This window comes from Apodemus sylvaticus, chromosome 22 (assembly GCF_947179515.1).
Source record: "Apodemus sylvaticus chromosome 22, mApoSyl1.1, whole genome shotgun sequence".
In the NCBI taxonomy this organism is placed as follows: Eukaryota; Metazoa; Chordata; class Mammalia; order Rodentia; family Muridae; genus Apodemus; species Apodemus sylvaticus.
This window is the reverse complement of record NC_067493.1, coordinates 28,883,986-28,900,789: the sequence shown is the minus strand read 5'-3', so window position 1 is coordinate 28,900,789 and position 16,804 is coordinate 28,883,986. Positions and strand designations below refer to the sequence as shown.

The 16,804-nt window shown below is 35.3% G+C and overlaps 1 protein-coding gene across 1 annotated transcript in view; it reads right to left on the bottom strand.

Annotated features, from left to right (window-relative positions):
- Positions 1 to 241: 241 nt before the first annotated feature.
- The window catches only part of LOC127672475 (cytochrome P450 3A13-like), a 93,244-nt gene continuing 76,681 nt past the window's right edge, over positions 242 to 16,804 (bottom strand). The window contains exons 10-13 of the mRNA XM_052167621.1: positions 10,748 to 10,908; positions 6,970 to 7,196; positions 2,364 to 2,526; positions 242 to 337 (exon numbers count right to left, since the gene is read on the bottom strand). Coding sequence (XP_052023581.1) covers positions 242 to 337; positions 2,364 to 2,526; positions 6,970 to 7,196; positions 10,748 to 10,908 — 647 coding nt within the window. The remainder of the gene's footprint in view (positions 338 to 2,363; positions 2,527 to 6,969; positions 7,197 to 10,747; positions 10,909 to 16,804) is intronic.

Below are 16,804 nucleotides of genomic sequence, written 5' to 3'. Positions count from 1 at the left end.
GTGCTATCTCTGGAAAAATCAACTTTTGATATGAGATAACATGTACATTACTAAACAATAATTTTTCCTTTCACACATAATAATCAAGCATCTATTAAGTCAAAAATCATTGCCAAAGGATTATTCAAATAAAGTATAGAAGGTTAAAGCCAGAGTCATCTAGGTTTTCTTCTAGGTAAGTTAAAATCTCAGATATTTATCATTCATTCTTTAAAGAACATATCAGAACTTGAGAACAAAATCATCCTTCATTTATGGTTCCATCTCTTGATGTAACTTTCAGGACAATAGGTTTTTCTGGAGAAAGAATCAGTTCCTTACTTAATTTCAAGGGAATCTGAAATAATTGAAGAAACACATTGGTAAGTTAAATGAATTATCAAATTTCACAGTTTTCTAGAACCAATTTTTAAGACCAATAGTGACTTCTTTCTCTGTTGTTTCATGTCTGTGACCCTAATATTTAGAAGTAAGAGAGAGGAGGAATATAAAGTTAAGTCTTCCTGAAGTACACAGTATGTTTAAAACCATCATGAACCACATAGACCTTCTTCCTGTTTTAACAAGAGCTATATAAGTGATTAAATATCACTTCAATATTGAACATCTTGAATTGCTTATACAGAATATAAAAATGTGATTCAGTCTATTTATCCTTTAACACACATATTGATTACTTATCCCATAATAGGCCTAGGACAAAATTGTAGCAGTGTATCTTCTTATTGGATATAAATTTTAGATGAAATTTAGAAGTTTGAACTTGGTAAAGCACATTTTAGGACACGAAGTATACATTTAAAAAATATGATATAAAGTTAAATTCCATTTAGTAAAACTGGAAAGACAACCATGAGCAGGGTTTGTACATAGTGAACACTGTTGTCAGACACTGCTTCCCAACCGTACATTTACCTATCCCATCTGATACATGTGGGTTCATAATACAGGATGGGACCTTGAGAACTATTAAGGTATTAGTCCCCTGTATCTATTTTGAAATTCCAAGTTGGTGCTAAAAGAAAAAATACAGTTATTTTAATTAGTTTTAAAATGACATTCTTGTTGGTTTGTGGGACAGGGGTGTGCTACAACAGACATATTTTGAGACATATTTATTATAAAACTCATGAAATTAAACTTGCTGGGCATTTCTTCAATTAAGTTAATGACAATATATTCTTTAGTTCTTCCTCTGAGACATTTGAAGCATGTTTCTAAAGGGGACAACTTGCTTTAAAGTTTACACAGAATGCGGTTGAGGTTTTGTAAGACCAGATGGCTGACTTCAAGGGGACAGTGCCCTTCAGGAACCATAGACAGATACACACATACATTTTCATACATAGTTAACATAAAACACACGCTAATATCTTTTCCATACTTGCAGCAGCCATATGGGTCAAGAAATTCATGAGAACATGATCCACTGAACAAAGCAGAGCTCATGGGAGCTCACAGAGACTGCAGTGGCCCTCTTGCATACATGTCATGTTTGTGTAGAGTGGAGTTTTTGTGTGACCTATGTATGTGTGTCTATGAGTCTTTGACCTTGTGGGATCCATTTCCTCATACTGAGTTACGTCATCAAGAACTGTTTATATATAATCTATTGCATCTTTGTATGCTGTGTTTTGTTGCTGTCACTGGGAGATCTGTTCTTTTATGAAGGCAAATGAAGCAGCAGTGGATCTCGTAGAGTGAGAAAGCAGAACAGAGGGCTGGAAAGAGGAGTGAGTGGAGGCTATGATTGAGATGTGTTTTATGAAAGATCAGAAAAGAGTTGTCACGTATATAGTGTACATAAGTATGAAAATATTCTAACAGTCAATTATAGTGTAAAATACAAATATACTTGTAATGAGGGAAAAACCACCTACTTTCAATGATATTATGTATATCCATATAAGTGATACTTTCATTAACTCTATGTGATCTTTCAACTTACACTTAAACACAGAATAACTGCCTTAAAAATATGTATATGTGTATATGTATATGTGTATGTGTACGTGTGCGTGTGCATGTGCGTGTATGTGTACGTGTACGTGTATGTGTATGTGTATATGTATATGTACCTGTATATGTATATGATATATGTGTGTGTATATATCTATGTATTATGTATCTAAGTATCTATGTATCTATGTATATGTGTATATGTATATATGTATATACATATACATATATACATATATGTGTATGTATATGTGTATATGTATATATGTGTACATCTGTTTATGTATGAATGTGTATATATGTATGTCTGTCTATCTATCTATGGGATACATAACCCCAAGTTTATGAAAATGCATGTGAATAAAAAATAAAATGATGTCAAAAAAGAATACATTTGGCCTCACCTGTGTTTCCACACAAGGCTGCACAGAAAAGTTCTGCAAGATTTTGACAACAGCAAGCTTCATGTTAATGAGAGCAAACCTCATGCCAATGCAGTTTCTCGGACCATTTCCAAAAGGCATGTATACATAAGGATTGATTCTGACCTTATTCTTCTTGCTGAACCTGGTGTCAAAATTGAGCAAGAGCATAAATAATGAAACAAGAAGCACATAAGACTGGTATATTTGTAGGTTTCAGTTATAGCCCTCAGACAGAGTCATATACAGGAATTCAGTTTATTCACTATTGTAATAGAGGTGGTATTGATTTGTTATGAGATCAATGTGTACAATAAATGACATCTGTTTTATACCACTAAGCTACAGGGTGAGGGATTGGTTGGTATATAGATTTCACCTACACAGGAAACAGGAATCAGTCAACTCTATTTTACTCTTCTAATGTTTACTATATGTAACCTGCCTTAGTCAGAGGCAGGACTAATATTACAAGATCTTAGGCATCAAACACTTTATGAAAAATGAGAGAAGAGCACATTTCTAAATTATTTGACTCCTGATTCAGCTACTACTATCTTAAAAATATTTTTCACATAAGTAACATTATATTGACTGAGCAGGTTACTTTCGTAAATTTATATGTATAGCCATACACTTACATACAAGCAATAATTATTTATGCAAAAAGAGATCTTGAACTTGAAAAAGTGTGGGTAGAGATGTACAGTAACTTTTGGGTGTGAGAAGTGTAAGAAAAAATGCTATACCTAAAATAAAATCTCAAAATCTCCCTCCCATCCACTTTGCCCCTTCTGCCTGGTCCTTTCCTCTGTGACAGAGTGTTAGCTGGGATGTTCCACTGAAGACATCATATCCTAACCCATCTGAAAGTACCAGCAGTACTCAGAGCAGCTGAGGACCTGCTACACTCAGAATAGAAGGTCCCACTGAACTCAGAGCAATTGAGGACCCACTGCACTCAGAACAGTTGAGGACCAGATGCACTCAGAGTAGTTGGACAGCAGCTTGACTGCTCCAGTGAAGACCCAAGTCCTTAAAGGCCACCTAGAAAATCTACTGCAGCCAGGGTAACAGATCAAAAGCTTCTTTGCCCCTGTGAAAATTTCCCAGTTGGAAGGTCCCACAGGTGGTTTGCTACAGCCAAGGCTGCAGGTCTACCAGGAGACCTTATGCAACCAAGGGACAAAAGAGGAAGAATCAAGACAGTCATCCAGACCAACAAACATCAGGGATATCCAGATAGCAAAAGACAAGTATCTAAAAAAGCAATGTATCTACCAATCCAACCCTATAAATCCCAGAAGAAAAATTCCAACACATGGAAGGTACATTTACTAACGAAAAAACAAAGTATTAATCATCTTACAACAAAAGCAAATGAGTGAACCACGTGCCCATAATGCCATGTACAAAGATAATACATAACAGGAACTAATAATGTTCTGTCTTTAATATTTTCAATATTAATTGATTCACCTATAAAAAGACATAAGCTAACAGAGGATACACACACAGGATCCAGGATTTTGGTGCATACAAGAAATAAATCTCAATAACAAAGACAGACAGTACCTCATTGTAAAAGACTGGCAAATGATCCCATGAAAAAAACCTGGTATTGTCATCATAATATCCAAGAAAATGGACTTTCAACCAAAAGTTAAAAAAGTTTATTGAAGAAGGACACTTCATATCCATCGAGGGGAAAATCCACAAAGAGAAATTCTCAATTCTGAACATTTATGCCCCAAATGCAAGAGCATCCATATATAACTTTACTAAAGCTCAAAACGCACAAACACCAAACAATAGAGGTGGGAGACTTCAACACCCCACTCTTACCAACGGACAGGTCATAGAAACAGAAAATAAACAGAGACAAACTGAAACTAAGGGGGGATATGAACCAAATGCATTGAACAGCTATCTACAAAATATGTCACCCTAAAAAAGAATAAGCCTTCTGCTCAGTACCTCATGGCACCTTCCCCCAAATAGGCCATATATTCAGGCACAAAACATCCCTCAACCCGCATAAGAAGACTGAGATAATATCATGCATCCTATCAGATGACCATGACCTAGTGTTGGTCTTTAAAAACAGCAAAAGCTACAGAATGTCCGATACACCTGGAAACAGAACAATTCTTTATGCAATGATAACTTGGTCAGGAAAGAAATAAAAGAAGAAATTAGAGACTTCCTGGAATTTAATGAAAATATTGATATATCATTCCCAAACTTATGGGACACAATGAAAGCATTGTTAAGAGGAAATTTCATTGCATTAAGGACCCTGGTGAAGAAACTGGAGAGATCTAACACTAACAACAGTACCCCTGAGAACTCTAGAACAAAATCAAACAAACTTATCCAAGACAAGAAGAAGGCCGGAAATAGCAACCTCAGGGCCGAAACCAACCAAAAATAAAAAAAAGAAAACAATACAAAGGGTAAAAAAAAAAAACAACCAGAAGCTGTTTCTTTGAGAGAATCAAGAAGATAGATAAACCCCTAGCCAAATTAACTAAAGGGTTCATATGCAGTAACCAAGTAAACATATCAGAAATGAAAAGGGAAACATAATGCCAGAAACTGAGAAAATTCAATAAAATCATCAGATCCTACTACAAAAGCCTATACTCAACAAGAGGGGAAAAATCTAGATGAAACAGATGGTTTCCTAGACATATTCCACATACCAAAGATAAATCAAGAGCAGGTAAACTATCTAAACAAGTCCATATCCCCTAAGGAAATAGAAGAAATCATTAAAAACCTCCCAACCAAAAGAAGCCCAGGGCCAGATGGATTTAGTGCAGAATTCTACCAGATCTTCAAAGAACTGTTACCAATTTTGCTCAAACTATTCCATAAAATAGAAAGAGAAGGAACACTACCTACTTTGTTCTATGAAGCAACAATTACTCTGACACCTAAATAACCCATGGTCCTAAACACAAAAGAGGATTTTAGACCAATCTTGCTTATGAATATCGATGCTAAATACTTAATAAAACTGTTGAAAACCAAATCCAAAAACACATCAAAACCATCATTCACTACAATCAAGCAGGCCTCATCCCAGAGATGCAAGATTGGATTAATATACAAAAATTCATTAATGTAATACACTGTATAAACACACTCAAAGAAAAAAAGCACATGATCATCTTCTTAGATGCAGAAAAAGCATTTGACAAAACACAACACCTCCTCGTGTTGAAAGTATTGGAGAGATCACGAATTCAAGGCCCAGACATAAACAAAATAAAAGCAATTTACTGCAAACCAAGAGTCAATATCAAATTACATGGAGACATACTTGAAGCAATACCACTGAAATTGGGGACAAGACAAGGGTGCTCACTCTCCCCATATCTAGCACAATAAGCCAACGAAAAGAGATCAAGGGGACACAGATTGGCAAAGAAGAAATAAAGGTATCACTATTTGCAAATGATATAATAGAAAGTAATAATAGATAGTATAATAGATAGTAAATGTATATACATAAGCAATACCAAAATTCTACCAGAGAACTTCTCGAGCTGATAAACAACTGCAGCAAAGTGGGTGGATATAAAAGTAACTCAAATATATCAGTACCCTTCCTTTATACAAATGATAAATAGCCTGAGAAAGAAATTAGGGGAACAAATCCCTTCACAGTAGCCACAAATAATATAAAATATCTTGGAGTAAATCTAACCAAAGATGTGAAAAACCTGTATAGCAATAACTTCAAGTCTCTCAAAAAATAAATCAAAGAAGATCACAGAAAATGTGCTCACACTAAATAAAATATTTACAAAAAGAAAGATCATATCAATTTTCTAGGGAATAGATTATTTCGATTTGGAGGAATCACTCACTGAATAAGTATGGAGGAGCAAACTTCAGGAAGCAGACAGGGACAACACTAGGAGCCAGTGTATTCACATTTATCCTCAGTGAACCTGCTCAAACTACTAAAAGTCTGACTTTCTGCAACTTCGAAATGCATAAATGTGTAACTCAGTTGGTTCCCATATTTGAGACATGATTCCCATATTTGGGCATGTGTCTAGAGATTTCTTCTAGCATAAAGGAAAACTTCAAAGAAACATAAACATAATGACTTTAATAAAATATTAGTTTCATAATCATTGTAATTGTGCTTGCTCTCTCTGACAAGTGCTAACACACATACATGCATACATCATACAAGCATGCCTCAAAAATAGTGTTGATAAATTATAGAAAGTAACCAGAATTTATAAAAACTGGATAAACTTGTGGTTTTACTGATTTTTAAATACCCACCCATACTTAGAAATGTATACAATGATATCACTCTATTAAAGAAATTTGTATGAAGGTTTTAAGATTCTAAAACAAAATTTCACCATTTAGAAATGTCACTTTTTGTTCAGCTAAAATCCTTTTAGCTTTTTAAAATAATAATTATCTCCTTGTAGTAAGAACAATGCAAATTCAAACATATGTTTAAGATAATACAAATTTCCATCTGTGTGATTACTATAAGAGACTTGCTTAGAGAATTATGACTCTGAGTGTGTTTCCATTCACAAAGACATCATACCTTTCAGGACAGAATTTCTCAGGCTCTGGCCAGTATTTGGGATCTCGGTGAAGAACAAAGATAGGTACATCTACTTTTGTATTTTGAGGAATGAACACACCATTGATTTCAGCATCTTTCTTACTGAGTCTGGTAATTCTGACACCAACTGGATATAATCTCAGAGTTTCACTTATTACCATGTCCAGATATTCTAACTCTACCAGGCAATTATAAGAGGCAGGTGCCTGGGAAGAGAAAAACAGATATTTGATGATTTGAGATCTGTAATTAACTTTCATATCAGTATATACAGCACTTCTAAGTTTAGAAACTCCTCATTCAACACAGATTAAAGAGTGAATTGAATGCTTATATGTTATATTCACAAAAGTCATGTGTTTTGACATGCTAAAGGGCCTTTGAAATGCATGGTGAAATGATTATATAAGTGATTGTATTCAGATAAACATCTTCTTAGATCTCAAGTTATCAGTTTTTCTTTTTACCGCTCTTCTTTTCAGTAATAATGAGTATCATATTATACAAATCTTGCTTCAAATAAATCATCTATCAAGGTTATCATAACTTTTTTTAGAGAGGACATTAATGCAGACTAAGGAAAGTTAATGGAGACAGTGTCAAATCTCTTTGAAACATCTGAAGCAAGCCTTTCTAATGGGAACTCATTGTGTGTAAAACCTATTATTAAGTTTAATATTACTATGGGTATGATGATTAATGCCATATTAAACTAGAATAACATATGACATTATAATGAAATAACTTCAGCAGGATCTTTTCTCTTTGAAACTCATCATGGTAAAGTAAGGTAAAAGTGGACAATAATTGACTGTAAAATTTATATTCTTTTTTGGGTTTTTTTGTTTTTTTTTAATTCTCTATATTCTTTGTTTACATTCCAAATGCATTCCCCTTTCCTGGTTCCCCCCTCCACATCGATCTCATAAGCCCTCTTCCCTCTGCCCATTTCCCAATCACCCCTCCCATTTATCTGTCCTGGTACTCTCCTACAATGCTAGATCAAGTCTTTTCAGAACCACTGCTCTCTCCTTCCTTCTTCTTGGGAATCATTTGATATGCTAATTGTGTCTTGAGAATGCAGAGTTTCTGGGCTAATTAATATCCACTTATCAGTGATTGAACTCCATGTGTATTCTTTTGTGATTGGGTTACCTCACTTAGGATAATATTTTTCAGTTCCAAACATTTGCCTAAGAATCTCATGAATTCATTGATTTTAATTGCTGAGTAGTATTACATTGTGTAAATATACCACATTTTCTGTATCCATTCCTCCTTTGAGGAGTATCTGGGTTCTTTCCAGCTTCTGGCTATTATAAATAAGGCTGTTATGAACATAGTTGAGCATGTGTCCTTATTGCATGCCAGGGAATCCTCTGGGTTTATGCCCAGGAGTGATATAACAGGGTCCTCCAGAATTTCCATAGTGGTTGTACCATCTTGCAATCCCACCATCAGTGGAGGAGTGTTCCTCTTTCTCAACATCCTGGCCTACAGCTGGTGTCTCCTGAGTTTTTAACATTAGCCATTCTGACTAGTGTGAGTTGAAATCTCAGGGTTGTTTTGATTTGCATTTCCCTAATGGTTAATGATGTTGAACATTTGTTAAGGTGCTTCTCAGTCATCTAAAGTTCTTCAGGTGAAAACTCTTTGTTTAGCTCTGTACCCCATTTTTAAATAGGGTTATTTGGTTTTCTGGGGTCTAGCTTCTTGAGTTCTTTGTATATATAGGATATTATCCCTCTATCAGACGTAGGGTTGGTGAAGATCTTTTCCCAATTTGTTGGTTGCCATTTTGTCCTTTTGACAGTGTCCTTTGCCTTACAGAAAATTTGTAGTTTTATGAGGTCCCATTTGTCAGAGCAGATGGGCAAAATTTAAGTTCTACTGAAAATTTTCCATTCAACTCCATGCAGAGTTGCTGAAACAGTCTTCCTCTTCTTGCTTCATATAGTGTTCTAACAAATCTTTACATTTCAACATCTCACAGCCTAGATCTGGCTGAAAAGGATGTCTTAACAGAGAGATTAAGGATTAGTAGATTAGATAGGTTTGTGGATATATACTGGAGGTTTGTTTTCCTGATTGTCTTGATATATGTGGCTGGGTCCAAGCAACTGTAGATAGCATTATTTCATTAGAACATCATATTGGGGTATATGAAAACAGCTATATAATGATAGTTCAGTGAGTGGGTCAGCCAGCAATTAGCATCATACATGATCCCTGCTGTTCTTATTTAGCTTTGAGTAAGTGCCTTTGTCACAAGAAATGCTATGTGCAGTTGCAAGCACTCCTGCCTGCAAGTTCTTGCCTTGAGTCCCTGCCTTTTCTTTCCTCAGTGATAGATTGTCATCAAAAATTGTAAGCTGAAATGAGTGGTTTCCTCTACATAGGTGGTTTTGGTCATGGTATTTGCCACAAGACAGAATGAAGCAAGAACAGAAGGTGAGTATGAAACTTGATGATGCTTTGCATACTTCTAACTGATAACTAGACAGTCACATATTTCAGATACCTCACACTCCACTGCAGTCAGTTTTGGGTAGAGATGTGAAGACAGCTTATGTAATATGTTGCTATTACTCCATGCGACACTGGAGCTACCACAATGAGGAGGTGAAAAGCTTATTTTGAAAGCTACCATAATTTCCATGTCCATATATAATCATGTGATTGGAGAAAGGAGTTATGGGCAGAATTGCTGCCCAGCTTAGATAAGAAAATGCACAATAGGTGGCCTTTGTATTGTGCTATTGTATCCTGTTCTGTCTCATTGGGTTCTTATCTCTTAGAGAATTGATAGTTCCTGAAAGCAGAGAGAGAGAGAGAGAGAGAGAGAGAGAGAGAAAGAGAGAGAGAGAGAGAATGAATCTGAAGGAGAGGAAGGGAAGATGGCGGGGCTGTGAGGAGTGGATTGAGGAGAAACTGTGTTAAGAATGTGTAACATCAGAGAAGAATCTATTGTCAATCTAAAAACAGACAAAAAAGAAAAAGAAAAAAGGAGTACGTGGTATATTGTTGTATGTCTTCAGATATTTACTGCTCCTTGATCTCTGAGCTAGGGCTTTATTTCTTTTCCCTTAGTAGCATCTTCTGAGGCTATTTGTTTCGGAAAAATACAATAAAATGTTTTTTTTTTAAAAAGATAAGGTTTCATTGCTGATATCCATGCCAAAGCATGCACAGTAGTAATGCAGCTACCAGGTCACTGTGATTCTAAAGGGATGCCTCAGTAATGAAGGGCACTGTTTTTTCTTGCAAAGGACAAAGAGTGGCTTCCCAGTACCAAAATAGTGTATCACAATTACTGGAAATCTAGTTTTGGGGCATCTACTTTTACCATTTTAGTAACCTCAGACTCTAGGCATGCGCATGATGATAAATATGCATTCAGGCAAAGTAGTACATTTGTACATTAAAGCAAATTTGTACATTAAGTACAAATTTAAAAGTTAATTGGCTGTTAAATAATTATACTTTAAGACTAGATATTTTGTTCACGCATTTAGAGTGTGTCATTTTGGCAAGAAATAATACATATTAGAGGATCATTAAAATGTACAATGATTAATTTTCTCCTTGAACACTATTGACTTCCACCTCTCATTTTTCTTCTGCACTTAGATTTTCACTATTTATTTTTGTAAGCACCAATATTTATGCTATTTATTATCATTTTCAGTATATGTGTGGAAGAAATGTTTCTTGTTGAGGTTTGATATTTTCTGGTTTTCAGATGCTATCTACTCACCTTATTGGGCAGAACTGCATCAATTTCATGCTGGAGTTTCTTCTGGACATCAGGATGAGTGGCCAGTGCATACATAATAAAGGAAAGAACATTGCTTGTAGTATTATGGCCAGCCAAAACAAATGTCATTGATTGGGCCACAATCTCCAGATCAGAGAGAGCTAAAATAAGATTAGACATAACAGGTATAATGGATCATGTTGAGAAGATGGCATAGTTGAAACCACCTCTCTCTATAATTTTGAGAAAATATCAATCATGTTTAGGGCAGTGTTCTATGAGAGTAAATAGTAAAATGATACCAGGATAAATGTAAAACTACTATACATTGTACTTATCAGAGAAGTGTCAACAATAATCTCTATGCATAGTGATAAGCAAGATGCCAATGTACCACATACTGAAAATCTGCGAAAAAATAGAATAGGAAAGAGCTGGAATTTTGAGCATATCCACAATCAAATGTGCAGCAAATGTAAACTTAATGTGTGAGATGAAAAACTGGGACTAAGAGGAAAATTTATAGCATTCAGTGCATTCATAAAGAGATTGGAGTGGCCTTATACAAGTAAGTTAACAGTATACCTGAAATCGCTAGAACGGAAACAAGCTAACACTCTCAAATTGGCAGAAAATAATCAAATTCAGCATGGAAATCAACTAGTTGGAAACAAGAGAATGATACAAAAAATCAACAGAACTAGGATCTGCTTCTGTGAGCCAGTCCACAAGATAGATAAACCTTTAGTCACACTAGATAAGGGTCACAGAGACAGTAACCAAATTGCCAAAATTATAATTGAAAACAGACACATAACTACAGAACTGAGGAAATTAAAAAAGATTCATCCTATCCTAGTACAGAAGCCTATACACTATAAACTGGAAAGTCTAGAATAAATAGATGATTTCTAGACAAATACTAAAGTAGATAAATATCACACAAGCAACCTAACCATTCTCATAACTGCTAAGGAAATTGAAAAAGTTATAAAATACCTCCCAATCCCAATAAAGCCCAGGGCCAGATGATTTTAATATAGAATTCTACCAGATTGTCAAAGAAGAGATAATACCAACATTCCTCAAACTATTCCACAAAATAGAAGCAAAATAAACACTAATTCATTCAATGGGGTATGGAGCTAAACAGGGAACTCACAATAGAAGAGTCTCAAATGGATGAGGAGCACTTAAAGAAATATTTAAATTCTTTAGATATCAGAGAAATGTATGTCAAAATGATCCTGAGATTCCACCCCACTCCAATATGGAGTCCAATTGTGTGAGTAAGTGGGTCTTTCATGTTGGATGGAGGAAGAGAGGAAGCGGGAGAGTTAGGTCCTTTTGGAATGGGTAGAGCATATTGGTAAGACATATCTGCTAGAATTTCCCAGTATCATGGCAGATCCACAAGGATTCACTAATTCAGGGATTAGATTTTAATAAGGTTTATATGATTAGGTTTTAATTGTTGCACCCAAAGACTGAGTTACCATTGTTTCTGAACTAAGTTTGTGTTGTGTTTTCCTTCATGCGGTATCTTGTCTGGGTTCAAGAGAGAAAGGTACGGCAGCAAAGTTTGGATTTGCCAGAAGTACACCACAAAGGCCATGGTGGATTTAAAACACAGGGTTGGCATAGCAGCAACTTGCTGGTGGGAACTCAGTGAGCTTTCTGGAGAGATTTTGGAGCTCTGAGTCAGAGTCTCCTCAAGATAAAAACAGGTTAGGGAAGAGGCATAAGTATGGGAACATGACAGTTCTATTTTTGAAATATTTTCCACAACAGGAAAAGCCACAAGAAGCCAGGGATTTCATAAATAGTCAATAAGCAGTGTAAGGTACATTTGCTCAATCTAGGTGTATAGATCATGTTCATATCAATTGTGTTTTGTTTTCTTTGTGTTGGTATTTTGGGGTTGGAGGTTTACTGTTATAAATATGGCTGCTGTTTACAATACAAGTTTCTAGTATTATCATTTTATGGAGTCAAGGGTATCTGTGCAAGTGATAGCTGGCTTTCTGTAGGCTAGCCATAGATGGTGAATGGACTGGGATGATTGGAATGGCTTGGGAGTAGCTGGGTGAGGGAACCATGGGGGCCAGTGAGAGCACTAGTGCATAGCTTGTTTATGTGGATTGGTTTTCTTAAAACTACATGCTATATCTGTGTGGGATAGGAGACAGGGAGGGGAAAAGGGGTACATGATCAGATATGGGTGGGAGAGACAGGAGAGAAGCCAGAAGAACCAATGGAAATGTGCAGTTTTGGAAGGTGGTAAGTTAGGGGGGACCCTCTAAAAAATACTAGAGACCTGAGAAGTAAGAGACTCTCAGGACACATTGGAGGTGATCTTAGCCCAAATGCCTAAAAATGGGGAGAGGGAACTTGAAGTGTTCACCTCCAGTAGAGAGACAGGGTCTCAAGTGGTGGTGTGATGGGGTTACTAAGTAACAGTCAAAATTTTTGACCCAGACTTTCTTCCTTCTTAAGAAATGCAGGTACTAAAATGGAGAAGAGAGTGAAGGAAAGGCTGTCAAATGACCAACTTTCAATTCATCTCTTGGAAGAGACACCAAGGCCTGGCACTAATACTGATGCTATGATGTGCTTATAGATGTGAGTCTGGCATGATTGTCCTCTGAGAGGCTCTACCAGGAGCTGACTGAGACAGATGCAGGTACTTAAACCTAACCATTGGACTGAAGTCAGGGACCACTGTGGTTGAATTAGGGGAAGGATTAAAGAAGCTGTAGTGAAGGGTGACTCCATAGAATGGCCAGCAGTCTCAACAAACCTGGGCTCCAGTGAGACTGATCCGCCAACCAGGAGCATACACAAGCTGGTCTGAGGACCCTAGCATATATAAAGCAAGGGACTGCTTGTTCTGGCCTCAGAAGCCAGGAGACAGGAGGAAAATTGGATACATGATCAGGTATGGGGGGAGAGCCTTCAGGCCCAGTGAATGGGAAGGCCTGGGATGGGATACATCCTCTTGGAGGCAAGGAGTAAAAGAGATGTTAACGAGGAACTGTGGGAGGGGACACTCAGAGTGGGAAAACGACTGGAATGTAAATAGATCAAATAATTTTAAAAAAGAATGTAAAAGGCCTTAAAAGAGATTCTCTCATTTAGCTTATCAAGTGGTGCTTGATATCAGAGCAGTAGTGGGAAATGAAAGTACAATCAGGGATGGCTTTACCAGAGAGAAATAATACTCAGACTATGCCATTTGGAGAGATTTGACATCTATGTACTGTTGTTGATTATATGTACATGCACATGTATATGTATATGTATGTGTATGTCTATATGTATATACATGTACATGTACATGCATACATATGCACATGCGTATGTATATTCATTTTGTATCACATTAGATGTGGTCTTGCTTTATATTGCTTTAATCATACACATACATGCCCTCTGTAATCAGAGATTCTATAGAATGTTTATCATACAGAAACGTTGGATTTTTAGAAGACTATTTCTGCATCTAAGGAAAGACTATGTTTTTCTGTTCTTAAGTTTTTCTATGCCACAGGATATATACATATACATATATCATTTCTAAGTTTCTGAGATAAAAGAGATTCATGAGATTCAATCCTGATAATTTATCCTTTTTATGTATTATTTAATTTGGTTTGCAAACATTTTATGGAGAATTTTCACCACAGCGATTTGTACATATATTTCTTGAATTTGGTTTGCAAATATTTTATCTAGAAATTCAGGCTTATGTTCACTAAGGAGATTCACCTATACATCACTTTTGATAAGGTTTGTCTATATTTAGCACCACTGTAATATTCCATTTACAAAAAAAGGTTCCTTGAAATTTTCTTTCATTTTTCATTTTCAGAATACTTCAAGTAGTATTGATGAAAATCTCTGAAATTCTAACAGAATACATACTGAAATATTGTCAAATTATTTCTATAACTTTTGTTGACATAATTTGTTTAAATTATACATTTCATCTTGACATCACTTTGACATGTCATATACATCTTGAAATACTTGTATTTTATTTTAGATTTTTGAGTTTAGTAGAATTTAAAAATTGAAATTATATCCTTATGAGTCTATGAACATTTTAAAGGTCTGAAAAACATAGCTATAGCAGTAAGTAAAAGAAGAAAGATATAACACAACACATACTTATCTTTGGGTCCATGCTTCTATATATAAATGACTCTAAAGTCTCCATTGGATAATTCCTTCCATTGACAAACAAATTTAGCAAAGTTTTAGGATATAAAGTCAGTGTGTGAAAATCAGTAACATTCTAATTAAATTACAAAAAAAGAATAGAAGTCAGAAAATCAGTTTCATTCACACTTGCTTCACAAATGTCTTGGAATTAATATAAAATCATGAAAGAATTACAAAATAAGAACTTTATGTCACTGGAGAAAGAAAGTGTGGAAGACACCAGGAAATAGAAATAAATTCCCAGAAGATTTGGTGGCATTAATACTGTGAAATGAGCTACAAATAAACAACAATATACAGATTCAGGTAAATCTCTTTCGAAATTCAAATGCAAATTTTCCAATTTGAATGGAATTCTAGGCAGCAGATTCTATGATATACAATGGCAGGTTTAAACATCAACCAACCCTATGTCCTTTCCAGGTGCTACTAAGTGCGGCTGCTAAAGCACAGGTCCGCCTGAGGAATGATGACAGCCACAAACATGGATGTAACACAGTGTCTGAACTAAAATATAGCAGACATACGAGGCAGAAGTAGAGATTTCTGAATTTTGGACTTGCTTGGTCTGCACAATAATTTTAGGGTAGGACCCTCTGCTGACAGAGCTACTTAAAAACAACAGTCTGGGATAAAAAATAACACAGATTTTCCATAAAATTATTATATAGGTGTTTTATTAATAATAATTAGGAGTATCCTTATCAATTAAAAATAAAATACAAATGAAACTTAAATTTGTAATAATATAAATGTATTTTTGTGTATATTTATCCACATATCGTATGCTTATAATTTCAAATTGTAAAATTATGCTTTTATGTTACTAAAAAAACATTTTGCCATAGGAAGGATGTATTCTGCTGCTCAATGTGAAGAGGTCAAGTGGGGGCACAATTTTGCTTTTATCCAAGAGAAAAAGAAAAGCTATGCTCACAAGAGCTAATATTGGTAGAATTTCAAGTTTCTCTGAGCATTCAGCTTGTTTCCTTGGAATGTGGGGCTCCCACAGGAGACCTAATTGCCACTCATGAGAGCTAACTTGATAATGGGTGTCACACTAGTATGAGGGCTCTATAAATATCGGCTTCCACATTAATCCTTCTTTCTTTCTTTTGTAGGGGTAAGGAGATTGAACAGAATGAAATTAGGCAAAGAAGATTAGATTATTGAATGTAGTCTTGGACTAAAAAATATTTCATAACCATAATACTACATTGGTAGACATCTTTATATTTTGATGCAGAATTGAGGTTATAATTTATTACATTTGTACATAATTTTATACATTGATACAGGTTTAAGGCTTACATTGGTATAAATCTCTGCATATTAATAATATTAATTTAGTAACAACAAAATTGATGTATATTTTAATCCTTGTTTAGGTACTATGCCTATGCAACTCATTTTAAGGATACAAGGTTTAGTCCTAGTCCTTTTAATATCTGATATTATAAACAAAGTTAATTAATACAAATTAATATTCAGACAGTAAAACAAATGGCCATACCAGTCATTTGTCCAGCTCATAAGTGAAATGTGCATACTGAATGAATAGATAATAGGTATCTGGAGACAGGCAATGTTTGCTTGTTCAGATATGTTGTGACTAGATGGATGGTCATTAAAAGCATTAGAGATCCACAGAATATGGCATTTAAAATTATTTTATTATTTAAAGATCTATTGATCATGAGACGTGTCTGCTACTGAAAGTACCCCCATTCTACTCCAAAAAAATCATGCACATAAGTAACCTTCATGTGCAGTTGCTGCTGTAGTGACTAGCTAGCCATTAGTCAAAAATGCCCTAACTTCATCGGCAGAGTG